At 34.1% G+C, this 26,646-nt stretch overlaps 2 protein-coding genes across 7 annotated transcripts in view; both read left to right on the top strand.

The window, feature by feature from the left end:
* Window positions 1–5,260, top strand: part of LOC5568095 (protein brunelleschi) — a 30,591-nt gene extending 25,331 nt beyond the window's left edge. The window contains exons 5-6 of the mRNA XM_001651969.2: window positions 4,043–4,250; window positions 4,315–5,260. Coding sequence (XP_001652019.2) covers window positions 4,043–4,250; window positions 4,315–4,513 — 407 coding nt within the window. The 3' untranslated portion in view covers window positions 4,514–5,260. The remainder of the gene's footprint in view (window positions 1–4,042; window positions 4,251–4,314) is intronic.
* An 11,705-nt stretch (window positions 5,261–16,965) lies between these two features.
* Window positions 16,966–26,646, top strand: part of LOC5568082 (ral GTPase-activating protein subunit beta) — a 41,909-nt gene continuing 32,228 nt past the window's right edge. For 2 of the 6 annotated variants that reach the window (XM_021848294.1, XM_021848290.1), the window contains exons 1-2: window positions 16,966–17,598; window positions 18,274–18,493. In XM_021848294.1, the coding sequence (XP_021703986.1) occupies window positions 17,407–17,598; window positions 18,274–18,493 (412 nt within the window). In that variant the 5' untranslated portion in view covers window positions 16,966–17,406. The remainder of the gene's footprint in view (window positions 17,599–18,273; window positions 18,494–26,646) is intronic. The other 4 variants (XM_021848292.1, XM_021848291.1, XM_021848295.1 and 1 more) reach the window with 3 other exon arrangements.

Below are 26,646 nucleotides of genomic sequence, written 5' to 3'. Positions count from 1 at the left end.
ATCACTAACAAAAGGCATGTTAAACTTTAACAACAGATTTTCGAACTTTATGTGAAGCTTTCGAGCTTTATGCAAAAGTTATTCTTCTTAGCATTACGTCCTCACCTTGACAGAGCCTGCTTCTCAGCTTAGTGTTCTTATGAGCACTTCCACAGTTATTAACAGAGAGCTTTCTTCGCCAAAGTTGTCATTTTCGCATTCGTATATCGTGTGGCAGGCCCGATGATACTTTATGCCCAGGGAAGTCAAGGAATTTCCATTACGAAAAGATCTTGGACCGAGTGGGAATCGAACCCAGACACCTTCAGCATGGCTTTGCGGACTTTAACCACTCGGCTAAGGAAGGCCCTAAACTGAATAAATCTGGCATCGAATTGATGTGACGATGCAATGACATAAATCCGAATTTCGTTTCTCATTTACTCTGCATTTCCTCTATCCAGAACGATCCAGTATCTGAAGTGTTTACAAATGACCCTTAACCTATTGATCGAAAGCATGAAATCGGCAAAGATATTCTCGTCATATTCTCGTCTCGTCGAAAAAAAAACCTGTGATCAAAATATTAACTTCTTTGTCACCAATTAATATTTTTTGTCGAAAAACACTAGAGAAATTTTAGAACCAGTGTTGATAGACTAACACTCAAATTTCAATTAATGAGCTTGTTTGAGAAAAATCTTGTACTTGACGCACCACAGAACAGCAGAGCTTTTCGTGTGTAGACTGTTAGCGCGCCTAGACTGAAAGCCTTCTAGCGTGTGTGAAGTGGTGAAAGGTACCGTTTTGAATCATATTACGAACAGCTTCAAATTCCGGACACTCTATTTTGTATGGGAAACATTTCACACGAAATGTTTCAATTTTTGCTGCTCAAAAATTCTCACATTCGAAGCTCGTTTCAGTAAGTTTTTTTCATAAAAATCTATGCAAACTTATAATGTCCAACTGCCTTACACATCTCTTTAGTGGCTTGACGACTTCAACTGATGGTTTTTAAGCTCTTTTAATGATTTATTTGAGCTGTCCGTAATTCGAATCAAAGTGTCCGGAATATGAGACAAAAGTGAGGAAGCGTCCGGAATAAGAATCATGAAAAGGCCACACATTTCGATTTATATAAAAATTTTCAAGTTGCGGTTACCTACCATTCGAAAATTAAGGGTTTCCGACGCTTGATAACGCTGAGAAATCATACAGAAAGATTTATTGTGTATGCTTCATGCTGAGTTATACTTCACTAAGGCCTTAAGTGTCCGTAATATGAATGAAAACGGTACAGTCGATATAAGAAAAAATGCAACTGAATGGAATGCATGATTGCACCGGCAACAATCCACTAGCAGGCTTCGCGGAGTGATATTCTCGCGGAGAAACCAAAGTCAATAAGTCAAAGTAATCTTGAAAATCAACCCCCGCGTTTTAAATCCAATCCAGAAAAAGAACAAAACCCCTGAGCTTTCGTCAAAACAGAGCTCTCTCGCGAGAGCAAACTCGTTAGAGACCTGCTTTGCAAACTTTATGTAAAATTTAATGCATAAGTGCACAAGTGCAGAAATGCTAATAAAAGTGCGCGATTGCTTCAAATCGAGTCGATGTCTTCAGCGGGGTTATTCCTCGAAGTCCAAACAACAACCCCGCTGAAGACACCGAAATGATTCGATGCAATCCCGCACTTTTATTAGCATTTTCGCACTTATGAAGCCGCACTTCGCAGTCCAGTAGTGAAAGAAATACACAATAACTTTGAAGTGTCTTCTATATTTTTCTTTATTTTTTTTTTATTTTACCCCATGTTTTAACCCCAGATGAGCAATTCTCGCTGGAAACAGGCAAACAAATGTTTAGTTCAGTAATAGGATACCAGTAGATTGGACTAATGGAACAATTTTTTTTTCGATGAAGACGACATGCGCTATTTGTTAATGGATAGATCGCTTCTAGTTCAGTCGATTTGTCAAATTTCAGCTTTTTATATTATCAAAAATAGGTTTTAATTAAAATCACATTTTTTTTCCTTCTATCCATGGAAAATTTTTCCTTTATCCATCGCCACAAGCTGCATTAGATTTATAGACAATTTTATCGATCGATTTCTTATGTACATATGTTAAGCTAATCATATTTCAGCTGAATCACCTTTTTTTCAGCTACTAATGTTACTACATTTTGTCTCATCTTACCCTACTGTAAAATATCCAACATGTTGTAAAAAATATGCTGAAGGTGTGAGGGGCCCAGATAGCCGTAGCGGTAAACGCGCAGCTATTCAGCAAGACCAAGCTGAGGGTCGTGGGTTCGAATCCCACCGGTCGAGGATCTTTTCGGGTTGGAAATTTTCTCGACTTCCCAGGGCATAGAGTATCTTCGTACCTGCCACACGATGTACGCATGCAAAAATGGTCATTGGCACAGTAAGCTCTCAGTTAATAACTGTGGAAGTGCTCATAAGAACACTAATGGCGTTTTCGGTTTTGAACCTGGCGTCAGAGCTGACCCGACTCGAAATAAACGAACGAAAACGGATCCAGGTTCGAGTCAAATCGAACGTGTCATACCTACATTCAAACAGTCAGCCACATAATTTTATGAAATTTCGCTTCTCTGAGTGCAAAATCACAAAATAAAGTCTCAATATTAATGCACGCAAACATCTCCTGTTATTAAAATTTTGCTTTAATTATTAATTTTGATGATTATAAAAATGTAAACAAATAATTTTTGACAGTTGAACCCCGCTCAGGTTGGATCGCAAAAAATTAGCAGAGCGAACCTCGTTGTGTTTGGGTCGAAACTGGGGCGGACCCGGGTTCGATCCGACCCAATAAAAAAACGTTCTGACAGCTGTTGGAGCGGATCCAGGGCGAAACTAGGTTTGCCCTAGCAATAAACGAAAACGCCATAAGCTGAGAAGCAGGCTCTGTCCCAGTGGGGACGTAATGCCAGAAAGAAGAAGAAGAAGAAGTGAGGTAAATAAAAATAAAATGATTTAAGAATTTTAGCTTTATGTGCTTTTGACCTTTTCTGATTCGGCCGTTTGTATGTTTCGGCCTATAGTCGTCTGCGTTCATGGGTTCTCTCGAGACATAGTTGGTAACGCTGAACGCTGGTCCGTTGTCTAGTGTGGTGCTTCCTTCAAAGGACATAACCCTCCACTGGAAGCATTAATGTGCCGGTATCTTTAAAAAATCATTTTTTCCATTTAATCCGATTGTATAATAAAGGGTAGGTATAATTATGGATTCAAAAGGCAACAATATGGATGAAAATCAGATTTTACCCGCGTTTCTAAAACGTAAGCATCAATTACTTATACAGTATTGGACAAACATTTGCAACTTTTTCGATTTTCCATACAAAATGACCAACTTTGTTAAGCTAGATCTCAGTTACTCATTGACCGATTCGAATGAAATTTTCACAGAACATCAGATATAACTTGAATTTTAACATATATATTTGAATAATTTTTCCATTTACGAGTTTAAAAGTATTAACGATTTGACTAAAGTGAAATTTTCGACGAAAAATTCAAAACTATTTATCTAAAAACCTGAGAGTCCTACACAAGAGCTGTCTTCAGTAAAACTTGTTCATCTCGTTGAAATCTACAACTTTGCTGAAGATATTATATGCTATTCCTTCAACATGTTTAATTATGTCATTTATAAAAGATCGTCAAAAAATTCACTTTAGTTAAACCGTTACTGCTTTTGAACCTATCATTGGCAAAATCACTCAAAAATATATGTTAAAATTCAAGTTATGTCTGATGTTCTGTGAAAATTTCATTAGAATCAGTCCATAAATAACTGAGATCTAGCTTACCAAAGTTGGTCATTTTGTATGGAAAATCGAAAAAGTTGCAAATGTTTTGTCCAATACTTTAGATACTCCACTAAACAGTTCGAAGATTTATTATCATACTACTTCATAAGGCTTCAACTTGCAAAATAGATTAACTGAACAGTTTCTGTAATGAATAGCGTTAATATCTAGATTTTTGGTACTTATTTAATTCCATGTACTTTCTTTTCCGCAGAGGTGAAGATCGACAACCAGCAGGTGGCCCCGCAGTCGGAGGTAACCTGTGTCACCAGTCAGTTCATAACGCTGAGCATCGGCATTTGCAATTTGTCGGCATCGGTGCTACATCAGGTGCAACTCTCGGTCCAGTTCTACCAGGATTACCAAAACGGCCACCATAACTATCGGCTGGAGACGCGTGTTACGATGACGGGAGCGAATCAGTGAGTTCAATTTCATAATTTGATTCCGTACAAATGTAACTGGCCATTCTTATTCTCATCACAGCATTCTCATCCCGGCATTGAACAAAGACGAAAAAGCATTCCACGAATGTTCGGTAGTGTTCTTCACCCCGGGTCGATTCAAGGCCGACATTCAGTGTCGCTCGCTAAGCTCGAATGGCGACGTGGGATCCACTCCTTCGTCTTCGCACGTGTGGCGGTTTATTCCGCCGGTGGAAATCACGGTCATAGATGAGCAGTGAGCGACAATTCAACAACGTTACACTACAAATTGAAGCGCTTTGAAAAAGATGTATAGCTTGCTTGCTATATATAGGCAAAAGTAAAACGTAGGTCGCTGAGCATCATTTACGTTTAATTTTCTCTATATAACCAGCGATTTAGTTAGGTTCGTTCAAATTACAATCCTCACATTATCCTTGGAGACATTTGATTCAGCATTAGAAGTTTAATTTGTGGGAAAAGAACATTTTTATACTCCTAAGTAGATTGTTAACTATAATATAGGATACTGAAAATTTATCGGAAAGCAGAGCAATATGATGATGAAATTAATTGACTTTTGTCTGAGACAAAGGAGGTATGACAACGCCACTGATAGTAACTATGGAACAAAAGCACTATTCCCACATTTAGAGTTTCCTTAATTAAAACTATCTGTAACAGAAGTACGCATATGTAAAACAAATCTACGTAAAGCAAAACGAAATTATAATAATTTTCTCTACAAATGTTAAACTACTCTCACGCGTATTCGTATTCTGGTGAGGAGCAACAAATTTAGCATTATATTCATACATTGTGTAGTCGGGTATGTAATAGCGACAAACCAGAACAACCGGAAGGCCAACATACAGTATAAGCATTAAAGAAACTGTAATAGGACGCTAGCAAACGCACTTAGATTTTCGTTTTTTTTTTTGTTACAATGGAAGAATGGATGTTATTTATTATTGAATAAACGAGTTGCGTAAGCAAAGCTATATTAAGATTGTGTTTGAATGGTTAATATTTGCCGAAATCCGAAATCAGATCAGATGCGCATCTTTATTTTATAGGCATAGATATTTCACTAGTAATGCAGTTCTTTCCATCTTTTATCGATTATTTTCTCAAGTAAATTATCCATGAATTCTTCAAAGGTTTATTTACGGTTTTACATCAGTTAATACTACAGAAATTATTTCAGTAATTCCTCCATTCCGATTGACTTTTTCAATTGGGTATATTTGTAATTTTTCTAGGAAACCCTCTAAGACTTACTATATTTTCAATACTCTTCCGTAGATCGTTATGAGTTCATCAACGGATAATTTTGAACTAATACCTGTTTTATCACAGGTTAGTTTAGGATTTGCTTTACAAATACCTCTCGATATTTTTATACCGTTTTGACTCATATTCCGAACACTTAAGGCCAACAGTCATCTGATTGGCATAAATTGGCTGATTGTGTAAATTTTAATTTCTTCGCAAAGTCTCACTGTTAGCTGCTGGGTGTACCAATAATAATGTTGATTTAATTAGTTTTAGAGCGGTTCCACAGAAAATGACGACTTTTTTCCCAAATTTCATTTTTATATATTTTGATTTGGATGATAATTTGCACATGCTTTCTTTATGCCCAAAAATGCCTTTTTGCATCATCGGCTCGTCATTTTGACTCTAGCCTTACTTTTGAGAAGGGCCTAAGAAAAAAGTCCTTAATAATTTTCAAAAAATTATAACTTATTTATTTATTTATTTTAACAAAAAATTTGGAAGAGGGAAAAACCCCTTTGAGTGATTTTCTTTAAAAATACTTCTCAAAAGGGCGCAAAACCTCTTCATCTTTTCAAAAACGTTATAAAATAAGACTAGACTACTTATAAAGTAAAGGCTCAACCGGAAATAATCCATAACAGAGCCAAGATCTTGAAGGGAGAACATCAATAAGCTGTGGTGGCCAACGGACAAACGATGAGATAGATTTCTTGAACTCTGAAAAGATAATTGAAAAAGGCGGTATCATACAACATAACAAATTTCATTTAAATACTCAAAAATAAATTTCATCATAAAAAGAGATTTGCTGCCAATAATATCACGAATGGATGAAGGTAAAGAGTGGCCTAATGTTTGACAATGATCAAGAATTTTCTTTCTAGGTAAAACATAATTCTTACAATGAAAAATAATGTGATCAATATCTTGATAAGACTCGCCACAGTCACATAAATTAGAATCTACAATATTAATGCGATATAAATGGCTATTGCAAATATAATGATTAGATATAAGCCTAGAAAAAAGGCAAATGCAATTTCTACCAACAGATAAATACTTAAACCAGGGATTTTTATTGACATTTGGGCAAATGGAATGACACCAACGACCTTTATCACTAGAATTCCAATCAATTTGCCAGAAGTTCATTGTCACTCTTTTCAATTTTGAAAAATATTCTGAATAAAAAATATCACGATTGAAAATAATACCACGAGTTGCACCCATCTTAGCTAAACAATCGGCTTGGTCGTTACCAAATATTTGACAATGAGCTGGAACCCAGACAAATTTAATCACGAATCCTTGATTATGTAAATTACACAACAAACTTCTCAACAATAATAACAAATGGTGTGTCTTATAATGAAAATTAATGGATTTAATAGCATTTATACAACTCATACTATCAGTGCATATAATGAAAACATTTGGAGAGCACTCTTTAATTAAGTTACATGTAAAATACAAAGCAATCAATTCGGCAATAAAAATGGAACAAGGAGATTGCAATTTGAAAAAATGTGTAACGTCTACATGATAGACACCAAAACCAGCATTATTATTAATGAGCGATCCATCTGTATAAAATATTTGCTTTCTATCAAATCCATTAAATTTACGCTCTAATAATAAATTTGAAAAATGATGATGCACATGATTTGGAATTTGTTTCAATTCCATGTATAAAGATAAATCAATCAAAGGATGGAAAGAGTGGATATTTATGTTACAATCATAAAAAATATTGGAAACAAATGGAACAATATTTTCCGTAATTGTATAATTAAATGAGCTCAACATTTTACATGTGGGGTTTATTTCACGTATATCTTTCAAAATTCCAATTATTGGATGATTATTACTAAAGCATTGAATTAGGAATTTACAATTTAATTCATCATAACGAAATTTAAGTGGAACTACGCCAGCTAAAACTTCAACTGATTTAGTATGAGTGGAATTCATTAATTTTAAACAAATTCTTAAACAACGAATTTGGATTTTTTCAAGTTTTGAAAAATAAGTTTGAGTAGCTGAACCAAAAGTAAAACATCCATATTCCAAAACAGAACGTATTGTAGTTTTGTAAAGAGTAATCATATCAGAAGGATGAGCTCCCCCCCAAGTACCTGTAATGGTACGAAGAAAATTAATTCTTTTTGAACAAATTTTTTGAATATATGTAATATGTGAATTCCAATTCAATTTGGAATCATACCAAATGCCAAGATATTTATACTCACATACCTGTTCAATTTCAAACCCATTTAGATATAAACTTACACTTATGGTGGAATATTTACGTGAAAATATAATAAATTTAGTTTTCGGAACTGAAAAAGTAAAACCATTATTGAAAGCCCATAATCCAATATTATCTAAACAAATTTGCATAAAATGGCGAATAATTTCTCTATTTTTCCCACTTACAGAAATAACCTTATCATCAGCAAACTGAATTAAATAACAATTATTAGGTATTATGTCTGAAATATCACTTGTAAACAAGTTATATAAAAATGGACTCAAACAAGATCCTTCAGGAAGGCCAAAATAACTATAACGGGACATTTTTGATGAACCATTATGATAAAAATGCATAATTTTAAATGAAAATAAATTGTAAATGAAATTGGATAAAATCGAAGGAACTTTATAATTATTCATTTTTTGAACAAGCAAATCAATAAGTATTGAATCATATGCGCCAGAAACATCTAAAAATGTAGAAATAACATCTTGTTTTCTGTTGAAAGAAAGTTGTATTTGAGAAGCTAAAAGAGCTGTGCAATCTCGAGTACCTCGACCTTTTCTGAAACCAAATTGTGATGAAGAAAAAATATAATTTTTTTCAGCCCACAATTCAAGACGATTCAAAATCATTCTTTCCATTAATTTACGAAGACAAGATAATAAACTTATTGGTCTACGACTATCAAACAAAGCAGGATCTTTTCCAGGTTTTAGAATACTTACTACTTTAATTGAACGCCATTCCAATGGACAAATATTTTGATTAAGGAAAGAATTGTATAAGGATAGCAAATGATTTTTTCCTTCAAAAGGTAAATTTTTAAGAACAATAAATTTAATATTATCAATACCTGGAGCTGTATTATCAGTAATAAATAAAGCCAAATTTAATTCTTCTAATGTAAATGGAGAACTTAACTCTGGAAAATAATTAATATTGTTATTATTTTTGAAAGTAATAGGACGAGGTACAAAATCAGGACAAATTTTAGATGCAAACTGATCAATCCAGTTATCGGAATATTCCAATATGACAGGCGAAGAACTATCTCGATTTCTCAAATTTCTTGCAACAGTCCACAAAGTAGATAAGGAAGTTTCTTTATCTAGATTACTAATAAAATTCTTCCAATAATTCCTCTTTTTAAATTTAGTAATGCGTGTAAATAAAGCTTCTTCCCTACAATATATCAAATAGTTTTCTCTTGTGCAAAATCGACGAAATGTTTTAAAAGCCTTAGATTTATTCTTCAAAGCATTAGAACAATCATTATCCCACCAAAAAGTGGGACGCCTTTCCCGTTGAGTATGTGAAATTATTTTCCTTTTCTGAGACTTGAGTAAACATTCAATTAAAATTTTGATGAATTGATCATAATTTTCAACTACAGAACTATAGTTTTCTAAATTAACTAACGACATTGAAATTAAATCGGAAAATTTTGTCCAGTCCACATATTTTGTAAAATCATGTAAATTTTGGTTTTCCAAATTTTCATTATTAGTAGAACTATTAACTTGAATTAAAATAGGAAGATGATCACTTCCATTTGGGTCATTGATTAACTTCCAAGATGATATAAAAGATAAAATACTCGAACATAAAGACAAATCAATACATGAATTTTGCAAGGGTGGAACAGGATAATTAAATCCATTAATAAAGAACACCGACCATCAGTTCTATCATACTACCCCAAGAATAATTATGAGCGTTGAAATCGCCTAAAATAAAAAAAGGAGCAGGAACATTATCTAAAACCATTTTAAGTTCCGAAATTGGAAAAGTTGTATTAGGGGGAGCATATAAACAAATAATACAAAATGTACATTCGTTATGTTTCACAGAAATGATAACATATTCAAATTGTACATCAAATGCAAAATCCAAATATTTAAACTCCAAATCATTTTTGATGCCAATCAAAACTCCCCCGTATGGAGTATCCCTATCTTTTCTTATGATATTAAATTTGGGAATACGCAAAAATTTGGAACTAGTTAACCACGTCTCATTCAAACAAAAAATGTCTATATTGTTATAACTAATTAAAGCTTTCAATCTATCTATTTTAGGAATAATGCTACGGCAATTCCATTGCAAAATTTTCAAGTTACTCTTCACATTCGAAGCCATTACGACGAAAACAATGAAGCAATGAAGGGACCAAATGAATTCAACTTATCAAGTAAAGAAGCTATAAATGGTAAAATCATTTTGATAATCTTTTTCCAAAAATCATTAAATCCCAAAAATTCAACTAATTCTTCCAAAATTCCTAAAATTGAAGTTTTATCATTGGCACTGGTATCATCATTTGCTTCTACGTTTGCATTAAAATTACTGTTTGATGGATTCGAATCAACACGTTGAAATCCAGGTACTGTTCGCGATGCAGATAAATTTAAACGTGGAAAATGTTTATCAAATGATTTAGTATCAGGACTGAAATTATTTTGAGCATTTGTAGCAGATTTTTGAATGCGCTTTCTTTTAGAAGGGGGTTTGTAAACAAAATTGACCGAATCAGGAGAATCATCTTGCTCATCATCACTTAAAGATTCATATATATTGGGAGCAGAAATATCTTCGGAATTTTTTAAAATTTCTGAATACGATAATTGATTTCTACTTTTTAATTTCTGATTAATTTTGAGTTGGTTATTTATGTAAACAGAGCAATCTTTCAATGAATTATGTTTTTGATTACAATAAACACAAATGTCTGGTTTTTTATTACAATCAGAAGCTAAATGTGATAATCCACATTTAGGGTCTGTCTCAATTGCGTTGTTAAAACGAGTTCGAACTTAAATTTGACAGTTCGGGAATTATTTCCCCTCTGATTTCGATCTGTCAAAAATAATTCTGCTCCAGAGGAGACTTATTTTTGACAGATCGATAATTATTTCTCTAGTTCGTGTTTGTTGTTATGAATGTCGTCCACATTTTTCGTCCCGCTTCGATTGCCGATGTGGCCATCGGTCTGACCTCCCAGCTGCACCATGGAACTATTGTAAGTTAGAAAATGCAATTCGCCGGATTTATCTCGGTATCCATGCAAGATACCCTACTTCGGAAGCAGGGCGCATTAGAGCAAATCCGGATGCGAATCGAATGCTCCACTTCCGAAGTTAGGTATCTAGCATAGATTCCGAGAGAAATCCAACTTCGGAGAAAAACCGTTTCTAACTTTTGCCGCGTCCAAAATATAAAGCTTCCGTGTGTGTTATGTAGGTTGTTCAATCCGGATGGTCAATCAGAAAATTTCTGTGTTTGCCAAAAGGAATAGTTGCAGGGCTGTTAGCGAGTAACTTTTGACCTGGTAACTAAAAAGTTACTATTTGCAACTAAAATTGAAAGGCCTAAAAGGTAGGGATTTTTGCCTCTTTCTGGAAAGTTTCAGGTGAATAGTCCTCAAACATTTTTGTCGAGAAGTCCGAATGTTTGGTCGGGGCTCTTTGAGGAATTTTTTATGCCAATCCGGATAAATTTTTGAAAACAATTATAACATCCATTTTCGTTTTTAGGCATTCTTTTGAGTGAAAACTCGTAGTTTTGAAATCACTTATTAATCTCTATCTTGATCATTTAAGTCCAGGTCTTTACATACTCCAAACAAACAAAATCTAGTTTATTTCAACCAAAATTCTACGTCGAATATTGCACAAACAAAAAATTAGTTTGCTTTCGCAATGTTACTTGGTTGAAACAAACTAAAAAACTGTTTTGATAGTTTTGCGATAATCAAATTAAATTCAAAAAAAAATTGTTAGCAACAACCAATAATTTGGATATTTCATTTGAAAGTTCTCTATTTTTTCATATTCTTTTTGTTTCATTGGAGAGGTGTCAAATGTTTATCATTGTTCAAATATTGTATAATTACAGTGCATTTTTTGTCCAATAGAACTATATCGTTCAAAATGTGCTGCGATCTTTGTCATCAGCATCATGAGCTTGAAGCGCCATATTTTGGGTAATATTTTGTAAGCGGAAATCATCAGAACCTGTGTGGGAGACAATTTTTGTTTGTTTTTGTATCGATTTATAACAGTTGTATTATAATTACCTAATTAGTTGTATTATAACTACCTACGTTTCAAGCCTTAACCTTCCAGTCGTCGCGCGGTTTGCCACCGTCAGAATCACAACGCTACTGTTGGGCACGAAAAGCGAGGTTTTTTCAACAGTATTGTACAAAATACAACAGCGCGACGACTGAAGTTTTAAGTTACATACATAGATCAGGCAATTCAAAGAGACATTCAATACCCTACACAAAACCATTGATGAGGCTCGCATCTTTCGTTCATTGTCTGAAAAAAGATTATTTACCTTATTAAAGCTGGGTCACTCAATAAAAAAAAAGTTATATGCATCACTTACCTACAAAATCTTATGCATGAGGTTTCCAAGAAAAATGTAACAGTTTGTTTAGTTTGATATTCAAAATTGTTTGAATCTCAGATATCCAAACAAAAATAAACAACCTAATAAATGATACCAATAAACCATAACTTAGTTGACATAAACTGACAAATTGGTTTAAAACTATCAGAATTATTGTTAGATTTTACTAAAACCAAAGATAGAAACAACAATGTTATTAGGTTATTTCAAATGCATTCATGAGTTTGAAACAATTAAATTAAAAAAATAGATATTTCAAACTTTGTTTTTGTCAAGAGTTGTAGTGCTTCGTGGTTTTCGATAATGTTCTTCATCATAATACAGGTCGGACTCGATTATCCGGGGACTCGATTATCCGGGATTCGATTATCCGGAATTTTAGACTCGATTATCCGGAATTTGTTTTTTGATGTTCTTGTTTTTCAATTTTTATGCATAAATTTGAGATAATTTGGTACAGGTCGGACTCGATTATCCGGAGACTCGATTATTCGGGGACTCGATTATCCGGGATTCGATTATCCGGAATTTTAGACTCGATTATCCGGAATTTGTTTTTTGATGTTCTTGTTTTTCAATTTTTATGCATAAATCTGAGATAATTTGGTATTGCAGTATACAATATGAGTTGTTTTGGAGTTTTGAACGTATTTAAGAAAAGGGGGGTTTGAAAAAGTGTTTTGTGTACGCTGGTCAAAAACAAAAAAAAAATTCTTGTAAAGACCCCTACTGTTCCTAGAAAAAAATTCTGGCCACGCCACCGCATCGTATAAATAAAACAACAAAAAAGATAATATTCAAGTTCTTTTAACAAAGATTTTAATTTTTTTCTTAGTGATTCGATTATCCGGAAAATTCGATTATCCGGAGTGGAAAAAAAATCGATACTCCGGATAATCGAGTCCGACCTGTATTGCAATATACAATATGAATGGTTTTGCAGTTTAGAACGTATTTAAGAAGAGGGGGGTTTGAAAAAGTGTTTTTTTGTGTATGCTGGTCAAAAAAAATATTTTTCTCGTAAAGACCCCTACTGTTCCTAGAAATATTTTCTGGCTACGCCACCGCATCATATAAATAAAACAACAAAAAGAGATTATATTTAAGTTCTTTTATCGAAGATTTTTTTCTTAATGATTCGATTATCCGGAGGATTTGATTATCCGGAGTGAAAAAAAAATCGATGCTCCGGATAATCGAGTCCGACCTGTATTACATGTCGTGGTCTGCGTTCAAATTTTTTTTTTTTATAGAAGTCAATGAGCGTCCTCTGACGATTTTATTTGCAAAAGTGAGTTTTGCCATACACTCAGGCAAATGGACTATCGATAAACATAGAAACCCCTTATGAAAATTCGCCACAAAGAATCGGGTTGAAATTCATAAATTTGCCTTATGAAACCGAAATTTGAAAACAAAAATAGTTTTCGCGGCAGTCGTGCAGTGATAGATTTTCAAGATGTAAAACGTTGACGTTTGTTTTCCTCTTTAGGGTATTAACTATACTCGCCCTAATAAATGTTGCGCTCACGCTGGCTATGCAATAGTACAAACGTAGAAAACTTTATTTCACGGTCTCTTCTTTGGTATCTCACTAATGACATTATGGTAAACCATTACGAAAAAACTCTCCTTCAAACGATTTTTTTTTTTGATGATGTTGTGAATCCGGTATAAAGAAGGACAAACACGTTTTTTAATTGTTTAATTCTCATTGTCTGAGCGTCACACTAATATGTGATTAGTGCACTGTGTTAATTAAAAATCGTTAGAATGCAGCGCCGCGCTTGAATAATTTGATTTCGAAGCGCGGCGAGTGTGAGTTGTGCGCTGTCCGGTTTGGTGTCGGTGCGACAATATTTTGTTTTGAAATTTCCTGAATCGACAACGATTGCGAATTGGACCAGACAAAAATTAAATTTAACAGTCCATTGATAAATTGGAGGGGAACTAATTTCCGAACTGTCAAATTTAAGTTCGGACTCGTTTTAACAACGCAATTGAGACAGACCCTTAGAACATTTGGGTTTATTAGAGCAAAATTTAATAGTATGTCCAAAAAGAAGGCATCTCTCGCAGTGCATTAATTTTGGGAAATAAAGTCTTACATGAAAAATTACTCCATCTACCTGAACAAAATCTGGAAGAACTGATCCAGCAAAAGTAATTTTAATACAATTTGAATGAATATATTGCCCACCTTTGTCATTCAAGAGAAGCTTGGATAAGCGTTGGCAATCTAAAATTTTTACTGGCGGTATAGATTTATTTTTAAAAATACCATTGCCATGATTTTTAATATCATCACATTCTAAAGATTCATCGTATATTACACCACTGATTTCACAGAAATCACATGGTGCATATACACGATATGACCCAGAAAAAAGCTGAGATTCAAGAAGGGAATTCGATTCATCACGAGAACCAAAAACAATTCTCAATTTATCAAGAGAAATCTTTTTGATTTCCTTGACTGATGAAAATTTTTCATAAACTTTGGCAGAAATTAGTAAAACGTTAATCGGTTTCTCTTTTTCCGAAAGAATACTACATACGGGCCAGAAAAAGAAGCCGGATAAATTTTAATACGAAATGACTTTTCAAATGAGGAAAATGTACCAGGAGGTGGATCACCTTTTAAAACAGAGTCATTTCCTTCAACATCCATAGTCGAGGAGCAACAGAAAAAATACTACAAAAAAAAAAACAAGCTACACTAATTAAATAAAACGAAAAGATACTTAATATTTCAAGCTTGCTAAATCCTCTAGCTTCCGATGGATCGAATGCCACCAACGCTTGAAATCTCCTTCCGCGCCACACAGGAACTCCAATCACGCACCACACAGGATTACAATCGGACCACACGATCCAAATTCGACCAGCACACGCACCAAATCTTCTTCTTTCGCGCCAAATAACACCCGTTGAAACTTCTCCTACCGCGCCACACAGGAACTTCTAAACCGCACCACACAGGAACTCAAGATCCAAATCGAATCTTCACCTTCTTCTTCAAACACGCCGTTCAGGAAATCTTGTTTGTATTTCGCACCACACAGGAGTCGTATTTCCAGAATCTTGAAAAAAATTCTCCTGAAAAGAGAAAAATGTCAGATGATGAATTATAACTTAGAAACGGTTTGTCCGATCAGTTTGGTGTCTTCCGCAATGTTTTAGGTTATTGTTGGGACTACAGTCAAATTTCGTTCGTTGCACTACGTTTAATTGCACTTCGTTTTAATTGGGCTCCCGTTAAATGGGCTATAGCCCACCTAAAACGAAGGCAAACGTCACATTCTGACATAAACCGCAATTTGTTAATGTTGGTAGCCCTGAATTTCTATTGTAATTGGTTATTTGACAGCTCAAAATTTAGCCCGATTAGTGAAAATCTTTCACTAGATGGGCCACGGGTTTAGTGCAACGAACGAAAGGTGACTGTATCTGGAAAAAAAATATACACTGTAAAAAAAATGTTGTAATGATTTCTCCATCTTTACCCACTGTGCAAAAGACTTCATTTTTTGTCTACTTTAACATATAAAAGAAAAAAATCAAAAATACGATTTTTGAGAAAATTGATTTTTAAGCTTTATTTTCGATATATAAAAAATTACAACAATTTTTTTACGATGTATATTTTTTTTCCAGATAGTCCCAACAATAACGTAAAACTTTGCGGAAGACACCAAACTGATCGGACAAACCGTTTCTAAGTTATATTATAATGACCGAAAATTGAAAATTATATCATAATTTTGTATTAAAATCGCTGTATCTTTAAAACGATAAAAGTTAGCCTGATTTTTCCGTATACCTTTTTTGTTGTAAATTTTGCGTACTTTCATAAAATCGAGTTTAAAAAAATTTAAAAAGTTTTTTATGACCATTTACAAAATTTGAACTTTTTCTAAAAATCATAACTTTTTTGTCCATGATTTCTCCATCTTGACCCACTGTGCAAAAGACTTCATTTTTTGTCTACTTTAACATATAAAAAAATCAAAAATACGATGTTTGAGAAAATTGATTTTTAAGCTTTATTTTCGATATATAAACAATTACAACATTTTTTTTACAGTGTATATTTTTTTCCAGATAGTCCCAACAATAACCTAAAACATTGCGGAAGACACCAAACTGATCGGACAAATAGTTTCTGAGTTTTAATTTTTTGAAAATTGTTAAGGCTTTTTTTCTTAGGCCCTTCTCAAAAGTAACGCTAGGGTAAAAATGGCGAACCGATGATGCAAATAGGCATTTTTGGGTATAAAGAAAGCATATGCCAAATCAAAAAATACAAAAGTAAACCGACATTCGAATTCAAATGGAACCGCTCTTTAGTATTGTTTTTACGTAGAAGTATGAAACAACATTTTGATTCAAATGCCGAACACTGTATTATTCTGTCTCATATTCCGAACACCTTGATTCAAATTCCGAACAGCACGTATACTGCCCATACTCCCATAACAGTCCCATATTAATTGGGATTTCCTACATAAATGAGACTGTTATGCGAGTATGGGCAGTATAAATCGTATTCAAATGAATAATTTCACAAATAAATTTATCTGAGCTTTTTCTACTGGTCACAAACTAGAGAATGATCGCTACTCCCGTGGTATAAATTATATTGAAGACGTTTAAATTGAATTGCAATCGACTACCAGTTCCTTGTTAGTTGGTGACATATTTCAGCAAAACATTTCAACCAAATCGTCATACAAAAACCGAGTGTTCGGAATTTGAGACAAAACGGTACAAACGCAGAGATTCCTACGGGATTTCCTCCAAAGATGTATTCAGACAATTCGAATTCGTGATTCGAAATATCTAATATGATACTCGTTACCAATTATTTCAGGGGCGTTTTCCTAAACCAAGCGAGCAAAATACATTTAATGTAAATTTTGAATTATTTTTTTAAATATGTTTAGAATTACCCTGAATTCAGCTCTGCATAATTCTGACACATTGAATGCAAACATTTCACGCACACCGTTGCGTATCCGTCACGCGAATGATTGCGATTGATGACGATGATGATCGATCCCCGCAAGTCGAAAACGTAAACACTTCTGGGGTGGAGAAAATTTTCTGTGTGGTTTTTCGTGTGGAAATTGTCCCGTGTTTTCCGTTGCAATCCGGTGCGAAATGCGCTAGAACTGTTCGCCGAGCGGTTTATTCACGATGTACTCGGAGTGGGCCTCGCTAGTGCCGACAATCACGGAAAACATCACCAATGCCCAATCGCAGAGCGTTCTGGGAAAGTTTGGAATCGTGGGAGGGCGTGATGTGGCAGCCGTGGTCGTGAAACAGTTAGCTGGCAATCTCGGAATTACGAATGCGGCCGAACCCAGCACTCTCGTTGCGGATCAGGAGGTATGTACAGGATCTACTGCATCAACAGTTCCCTTATGGCAGTCTCATAAGGGTGTCCCAAAAAATCAATGCTTGGAGAATGAAAGTGATGAACCATAGAGAGATGCTTATTTACAGTGACTCAATTTCATATTCGTACAGAGCACTTTTACTTTTGAATTTCAAATATCTCATCAAGAATGAAGGTCTTAAGGTGACAATGTCATCAATTCTCGCATAACTTCTGATCTCGCCCTAAAAGCCATTGGTAACCATGTGTGTAGCTCGTTGTTTCTGAGCATTTGAATGGATTATCATGTTATTTAACAACGCTATGGGGAGGAAAGGATCAATATCTACCTGCCTGTGATGTTGGTTAGTATGCTTATTCTTTCATTTGCTCAGGAACAACGAGCTACTCACGTGGTTACCAATGGCTTTTAGGGCGTTATCTCAGAGTATGCGAGAATTATACGACATTCCATCTACTTTCATCTTTAAGACTTGCACAAAACGAAAAAAACACATTAAAATTGCCATTTTTTATTTAATTGATCGGGCGAAACCTTCAAACGATTTTTTAGATAGTGCTATAAATAAGCATATCGTTCATCCTAAGGCTGAGCATCTTGAATTTTCAAACATTGATTTTTTCTGGAACACCCTGATCAACCATATGGCCTCTTCAAATTGTAGGTTCAATGGTGCATGGACGTAATTTGTCACGGGCTTTCGCTTCCGCTGGCGGAACATGACATCATCAAAGATTGCGTCAACATATACTGCGAGTGGCTGACGGCTTTGCTGCCCAATCCGAAGATTAGCGTTCCGAAGCCGATCTGCGACGATCCGAACACCTACGTGCGGAAGATCATCAAGCACCTGTACAACCTGTTTGTGCCCAGACCAGGAGAAGGTATCTTTTGCGTTTTAGTCGTGCGTTGAGTGTTAGGGTGTCCGGAAATTGCAATTTATTAGGAAATTTGGGGACTCAGTCTTCAAATGGTAGCTAAGACAAACTTCCGTATGGAGAGAACTCGGAGAAATGACGTTTAGAGGTTGCCCCTATGAGATTTACGAAAAAAATCGTTTTTTTGAAAAATGTTCATTCACTTAAGGCTCAAGAATCCATCATTCAATCATCAAAAATTGGAAACCAGTTTTTTTGTTCAAATTTCAATCAATCATAATGGAAATCTATCATCGTATTTCAGATAGCAAGTGCAATGCAATGATAGATTTTCTTGAGCATTGCTTCAATTTTGAGCAAAAAAAACTGGTTTTGAAAATTTGTAGAACGATGATGGTTATTTTCCTCTTAAGACCAATAAGACACTTCGTGCATGTTTGAAAAAAATATAAGAAAGGAATGAACAATATATTTCAATGCACTCAACATCAAAGGGTTAAATTGGTTGATGAATTCTTCTACAGAAGTTTCTTCTAAAACATTTTCAGACTCCTCCACGGAAAATATTTGTAGGGATTTACCTACCGCCCAAATCTCCCAAAAATCATTCAGAGATTCCTGCAGTGATTTCTCAAGGGATACTTAGAGGAACTTCTCCGAAATTTTATACCTACAATACCGTGAAGGCCCCATACTCTGCGCACTTAAGGCTTTTCAAATTTCAATCAGCTGTAATTAATTGAAAACAAAACACAATACTCTGAAATTTTGGGAGCACATTCCTATTGATCTTATGTATAAGGCAAAAATTTAAAAGCTTCACTATGTAATGATTTTCATTGCAATTTTTTTTAATCTTCTCAAGAATGTACGTGTTCCTAACTCTGCGCCCTCATTTTTGCAAGGCTACTTAGTCTGCGCATTCGATAGATTCTTTATAACGGGTGAAGTATTTTACTTAAAGCATTACTAGCATTTAAACTCCGAATTGTTCTTTATTTTCTTGCTTTTTACGACTTTACGTCCCCAGTGGAACGTGGCATGTCTTCAACATAGAATTTTACTAAGTGAAGTGAATTTTATCTATAATTCAATCCGTGATAGTTACTGTTATTGAATGCCATTAAATGTAACTCTCAAAATAATCGAAATCATCATACGATTTGCAAAATAAGTTATTACCTTAGTTTTCTAAAATCTAACCCAAAATATAAAAAGGGTACAAACTATGTTTTTTTACTTGCTTTGACTGTTTATGAACTTCCACTAGAAAATATAAAAAAACGGTTTGGATCGGGTTCGAATTTGGTATTAAATTATTGCCTCGGATTTGGGTCGGGACCGGGTTTGAAAAGAAATATAAGTAAGAGCCGGGTTCTGGCTTGTTATAAGTGAATGTTATTTGAGAGGGTACATCGATCCATCTCACTTATTTGTATGGATTTTTCGTGTTCTTAATGTATTGTTCATTACTTAATCAAGAAGTATCGCCGCTTTGTATAAGCGTGACGTAATTAATGAACGATTCCTATAGCAAATCAATAACAGTATTTTATTGGCGTTTCTATTTTGCAAGTACGATTAAACCTCCTGAGTCGATGTTCCATTACTTGATATTGGCCCATGAAATTAAACAAACAATCAAAATTACTTTATTGCATGGTTTGGGAGCATTCAAAAATAAGGTCCATAGTTCGAGGAAGGGGAAGTCTACAAAAATGTGACAATGCATTCATTAGGTACTGTAAAAAGCGAGACAGGGGAGAGAGAGGGTGGAGTGTAGAAATCTCAAAAAAAATTGGACGTCATTTTTCAATCTTCCCTTACCAAGATGGTCCCCTCAAACAATTTTCCAAAGCATTTGTATTCCATATCTCGATAGTCCGATAAGTCGATGATTTCCTTCAATATCGACTTATAGAGGGTTGATTGTATGTTGAAAATAACGTTGTATAACTGCTGCGTAGTGGAACGTAGTGGAAAAATGGTTCCTTACTATGCGCACTTAAGAAGAATAAGAAAATGAAATGAAAATAAGTTGCTTTTACCGATAAATGAACTATTGTCTACGTATTAAAAATCTAAATTATATTATTTTTAATTTGCTTCAAATGACTTAAGTGATGAGGTACTCCCTTAGCATTTTTGCTAACGAGCAGTAAATTTGGACGTTTTTCAATGTTTCCAAAGCTATTTTATGTTATATTAAAGTATTAAGCGTAAATTTGTCAAGAAACTTCTTCGCGTACTTTTTGATTACTATTGTAGCAATATATGAAAAATAAATTTTGAACGAAAATTTAAATATTTTGCCAGATTTTGATGGATTTTGGTGAAAGTTAGGAGTTAGGAGTTAGGAGCTGCGCAGAGTTAGGGGCCTTCACGGTAAATCGTAATTGTCCTCCAGTTATTGTTTCACCGATTTCTCCAGAAAATCCTTTGTGGATTCCACATTTTTGTTAGAAATTATTTCAGGAATCCCAACAAGTTATTACGTCGATTTTTTCAATTATCCTTCTAGTCATTTTCATATAGATTTCTTCAAAAATTCAGCCACACTTTCTTCCAGGAACTGCACAAATAGTTCCGTCAGGTTTATCCTAGATACCTTCTAGGATGTCCTCGATACATTCGATCAGAGATTCCTCGAGTTAAGTGTCGCCACACGGGAGACCGTGTTATTTTCCCTATCTTTCGTCTCACTCTAGCAATAATCATCAAAACTTTGTGGAAGCAAATCTCGTGTTTTAGTGAACCGATGCAGCTGAAAATGTATTGGGTTGTGTATTACATATATATAGAATCATAGTGATACATTTTCGCATCGATATATGGAGTGGTTCTTGGGATTTGCTTCTTGGAATGGATAGGGTGATTATGATGACGTCCCGTGCGGCCTTAATGCAGGTATTTCGCTAAGAACTTTCAAAGCATTTCATGCAGAAATTACTTCTACAGAGCTTCAAACTTATCTTGAGTAATTTATATAGTGAAGTCTGCATCATTTACTCATTTACGCGTTTTTCGAAACTTTACAACAGCAGCGCGATGTATCATATCCATCGCACCAGTCAATATTAGGGGCTGTCGATCTCCACGTGGTCAATAGGGCACTTGCAGCCTTTGTTTAGTGTGCCCAACGGACCCATTTGATTTTGCTGGGAAACGTTTTGTAACCTGTTTTTCGTTTCAAACCGTTACCCAGCAAAATCAAAGGGAGCCGTTGGGCACACTTTTGTTTGCTGCAAGCGCCCTATTTTTATGGATTTTAAGATACATCCCACCCCCTCCCTTCTTGTATTTTTTGTCCATACAAAAATGTTGATTAAATAAAAATGTGATTTTTGAACAAACCCTCTCCTCCACCCATATATGATCACGTGGTGATTTTCCAAATGTAAATATAATCTGGATAATATTTTAACAAAACTTAGCAAACAACCTTGAGCAATATATTCTAGCCGAAATATTTCAATAAATTTAGGCGAAACCCAGGACCAATATCTGAAAGACCTACCGAATAAATTACTAGTGAACTGTCTGCACTGCCCATAACTGCATATTTGTAACATTCGGCAAAAGTAGGCATTGCGTAAATGGAATACCAAGTGTGCATTTCATGGTAGTATGGGAGGAAACTAAACTTTCTAGAAATTACTAGGAACTCAAAAGTGCTTATTTGAGGCTAATATTTTGTATAACTCATATCGCATACTAGGTGAATTGTCAGAAAATAATTTTGATAGAAATTTCATTGCTATCACACTACGAGGGAGGCCCATTTATAATCTCAATGTGACTGTTATGCAATTATAATTACCAATGTGACAAAACAACTTGGTATTTTTTCGAATTTTCTAGAACAATCTCACAGATTTCAGTAAGTTGATCGAAAGTACAGTGGCCCAATTTCATATTCGTACATGATACTGATTCCACATCAAGTTAGTAAAAAACTATTAAATGAAGTATTGAGCTACAAATACTTTATCCACATTGAAGGTAATAGGTGTCATCTATTGTTTGCCAATCGCAAAATGTTTCCATTTACATTCATCTTTTGATTAATAGAAAAGTATTGAATTGATGTCTAAAATTCACCCAATTCCATATTCGTACACCTACCAAAATTCAAACGCATAACGTTCAAAACTAAATTTAGGAGCTCTATTTGATTACTGAAGTGCTTTATTATGATGTTCAGATGTAGTGAAATACATTTGGACAATTTATTAGTGGACATATATAAAATTTAGGTAAAATTATGAGAAATGCCAGTTTTCCAATGATTTTAGCTATAAAATCCAATAGTTCGAACAATTACGTTTATTTTTGTCATTGGATCCAATCTATAGATTATACTCGTAAGCTCTGATAGAAATTTAGTTGAAATATATACACTTTACAGAAATCATAAACAGTTTTTATCTCTTTTGAGTTCAGAAAATTGTTGTGCCATAAGTTCAAAACTCTTCTAAAATGATATTTTTAATCAATGTAAACCAAATTTTCATTCTAAACAACAGGTAAATGTTAATTTCGAATTTGTCTGTAAAAATAATTTGAACTACGAACTTCGTTTTACAATAAAGTACCCTAAACTACGCTGTACATACCTCCACATAATTGATGTCATCGTAATATTCAATTATCTTTGAAATAATATTCAAATTATATTCAAAATAGCACCCTATTTTGCAATTTATTGATTTTATAAGAAAAATACAAAATAACTTGAATGAGCAGAAAGCATTGATACACTATTTAATAGAATATATCCTGTTGTTTTCATCATTTTAAAAACACGTTTGTGTTGCGGTTATGGCAATAATATTTATTCTATAAATCTCTATAATCATGTTTGGTAGTAAAATGTAAATTAAAAATGATAACTACGCAATGTTTTGATAGGAACATTAACTATGGATTATGTATATACATTTAGGAGCCAAACATAAAGAAATTGACTAAAATTTTTGGTTTTGGATTTGTTATAAATATTATATTACCTAAGATTCAAAAGTATAAGTTGTCGATATCCACTCTTAGCTACTCTAAAACTGATTATAATTTTTTGAAACTTGTGCAATATTCGCAATTATCATTCTTAAGGAAGTGATGATGAAAAAAATGCAATTTATTGTTCGACTTACCGAACATTTTAGCAAAAAACATGGGAAAACTGGTATTTTTCTTAAATTTACTTAAGTTTCAAATATATCCGTTTATAAATTTTCCAAATGTATTCTACTGCATCTGAACAACACAACGAAGAGCTTAAGTAGTCATCTAGTCCATTAAAAATTAGTTTTGAATGCTGTATATTTCTTTTTTGTTATGTGTACGAATATGGAATTGGGTCAATTATAGACACAATCTCAATACTTTTCCATTATTCCAAAGATTTAAGCAAATGCATACAGTTTGTCATTGCCAAACAATAGATGACACCTATAACCTTCATTATTGATAAAGTATATGGAAGTCCATGCACCATTTAATAGTTTTATACCAACTTGATATGAAAACAGTGCCCCGTACGAAAATGAAATTGAGCCACTGTATTTATCATTTGATGACTCTCCATGGTATTAACTCCATTTTGTCAAAAATGTCGAATGTGACTGTTTTGCAGTTATGGGCAGTGCAGTAATCTGTTAAATCAGGAATCTTAAACCTGTATTCTGAAAGAATCCCATCAAAACTCCTCCGGAAGCCAGAGATCGTTAGAAATAACAACCAAAAAATAAAATCAAATTGTTAGTCAGAAACTCGTCCATGACTTCAAAAGCGAGTACTAATTCTGCTGGAAAAAAAACAGAAATTACATTATTAATTTAACAAAGCTATTTTTTTTTAATGATTAACCCTTGATACTGTTTTTCCACGACTTTGGTCAACAATTTTTATTAGTATTAAGCAATTCGCACAAATTCGTAGGTGGTACAGTCCTAAACCATTGTATGAGGGTTGCCTCCTCCTCGTCCGTTACCAAAGTCAACGATTTGGGGCTAACCCTTGACTCTTTGACTCTTAGACAAGGATGACGCATCCTCCAACAGTTGAGAGCTGTCCTGGCCACGTCCTTTCGAATGCTAAGGAATGGGAAGGAATGATTAATTGAACACCTACTTAAGAAAGATGCAGAGAACTCTACGACCTGTCATGGGTGTTACAGGATATTGTGGAATGTAAATGGGATGGGAAAGGCCATAGGATACGTTCTGGCACCTATGAATAATATTTTGATTGATTCATATTGGAACAAACTCACCGAATTCTGTATTTGAAACCTCTCTGGAATTCAACGTTCAATCGACCGTCCAAATATTTTTTTTCTATGCTCGGGGTAGAATGCACATAATCCATCTGTTCGGTTTGTCTCTAGTTTGTCAAAAAACAATTGTGTTCTGGCGGTACTTTTCATGTTGAAGGAAGGGTTCAATTTTACATACATTCAAATGCCACAAATTTAATCGAAGTTTCTAGTTTTTGCTTGTTTTTGAATTTTGTATTCTGTCAGATCGTTTTTCAGAAAATTCTTCCACGAGTTTTTGAGAAATCCGCCACAATGTTCCCTCGATTTTTTTTTCTAAAGATTTGTTAAATATGGTTTATTGTATATGGTATTCACTTTGTACCGCTACTTCAAAATCTTCAATGAATTTTGGCCAGTAAGTTCCTCCTAAACAGGAATTTTGCTGAAAATTTTATATCGAGTTTGTTTTCGGAGTTCATGTATTTGATAAACCATGTACTAGTTTTTTTTCCGACGGAAAACAAAAATTTAATATAATTATGAAATCTTCAATACGCCATCTTTTTGATAATTTATGGCAATCATGTCTTATCCCGGACAGATAACTGTAAGAAATATTTCAAATTACTGCAGCTCTGTATATTCTAAATTCACCCAAAATGTAGGTTGGTTAACATCCACGTAGAACGTATTTTTTTTATTTCTAGTCATTTTTATGACGAATATTTGTACCGTAAAACGGAGTAGCTTTAATAGTTTTTTTTTTTTCGAAGGAAACTTGAATATTTATGCATGCTGTTTCAAAGAATTATAATTTTTATTTTTAAAACAAGTACTGGCATCCTAGCTATCGATTGCAGTTGATAGTTAGCCAGAAGAATAATTTTGAATGGATATATAATTTTTCAGATAATCGAATGTCGGTTTTCTGTTTTGGGGTTACTTTGATAATGGAGTATAAATCGAACAACATTGAATGAATTACGCAACATTAATAGGGCATTGCATACCATAACGTTATATGGAAATTTCTGACTTAGATCACAAAAATGGTCCCAGTTTGTGAAAATGCTTTTCGCTAAGAGATTTGAGACCATGTTCGAGTTCTATGATAACTAGGCTGTCAAAGATAAGAGACCAATTATTCAAAACTTCATCAAATATTGATCGTAAAACATATTGTTTGTAAGCGTTTCGAAAATGCCAAAATCGTATCAATTTTTAATATTCGTATATAAAGCCTCAAATGCTCTAGATTCAAATGAAAACAGCTCTTACATAAAGTGTCATACTAATATTATTTAGTTCTGTATTCGTTTTGCTTAAACGATCAACAGAAATTATGATATTTCGTTTAGTATGTGGTCGCACTATCAAAGTTACCCGCAGGTTTTACGGTAGTTGCGAAGTCACTTTTAGGTCACTATTTAGACACCATTTTGATCATTTTGGACACTAAAGTCACTATTATTTTACTCTCTGTCGATGCACTCAGATGGTATCAGTCCTGAGATTGGTTCGTATCCATGATTTTAGCAACGTATTTCCATTCCAATGCATATTTTTTGGACTAATGATTGTTTTTTGAAGGTGTTTTTAGTCATTATTTTGATCATTTTATTCCCTTAAGCTCAAGCCACTATTATTTCACGGTTTGCTACCAGCTTAGATAGTACGCTATTTTGCAGAACTAGATATTATTATTTTTTATATTAGTCGCAAAAATCGGATTTTTTTCATCGGAGTAACTTCTAAACGAGAATTCGCAGAGTTCTCTCCACACAAACGTTTGATTGTAATATCCTTATCTACCATTTGGTGTTTGAGCCCCCAAGTTTCCTACCAAATTACAATTTTAAGACACCGTATTGAATATGCTCTAATAATGCTGAATGAGATT

The sequence above is a fragment of the Aedes aegypti genome, chromosome 2, assembly GCF_002204515.2.
Source record: "Aedes aegypti strain LVP_AGWG chromosome 2, AaegL5.0 Primary Assembly, whole genome shotgun sequence".
Taxonomy (NCBI): domain Eukaryota; kingdom Metazoa; phylum Arthropoda; class Insecta; order Diptera; family Culicidae; genus Aedes; species Aedes aegypti.
This window is presented reverse-complemented; position numbering and strand designations above follow the sequence as displayed.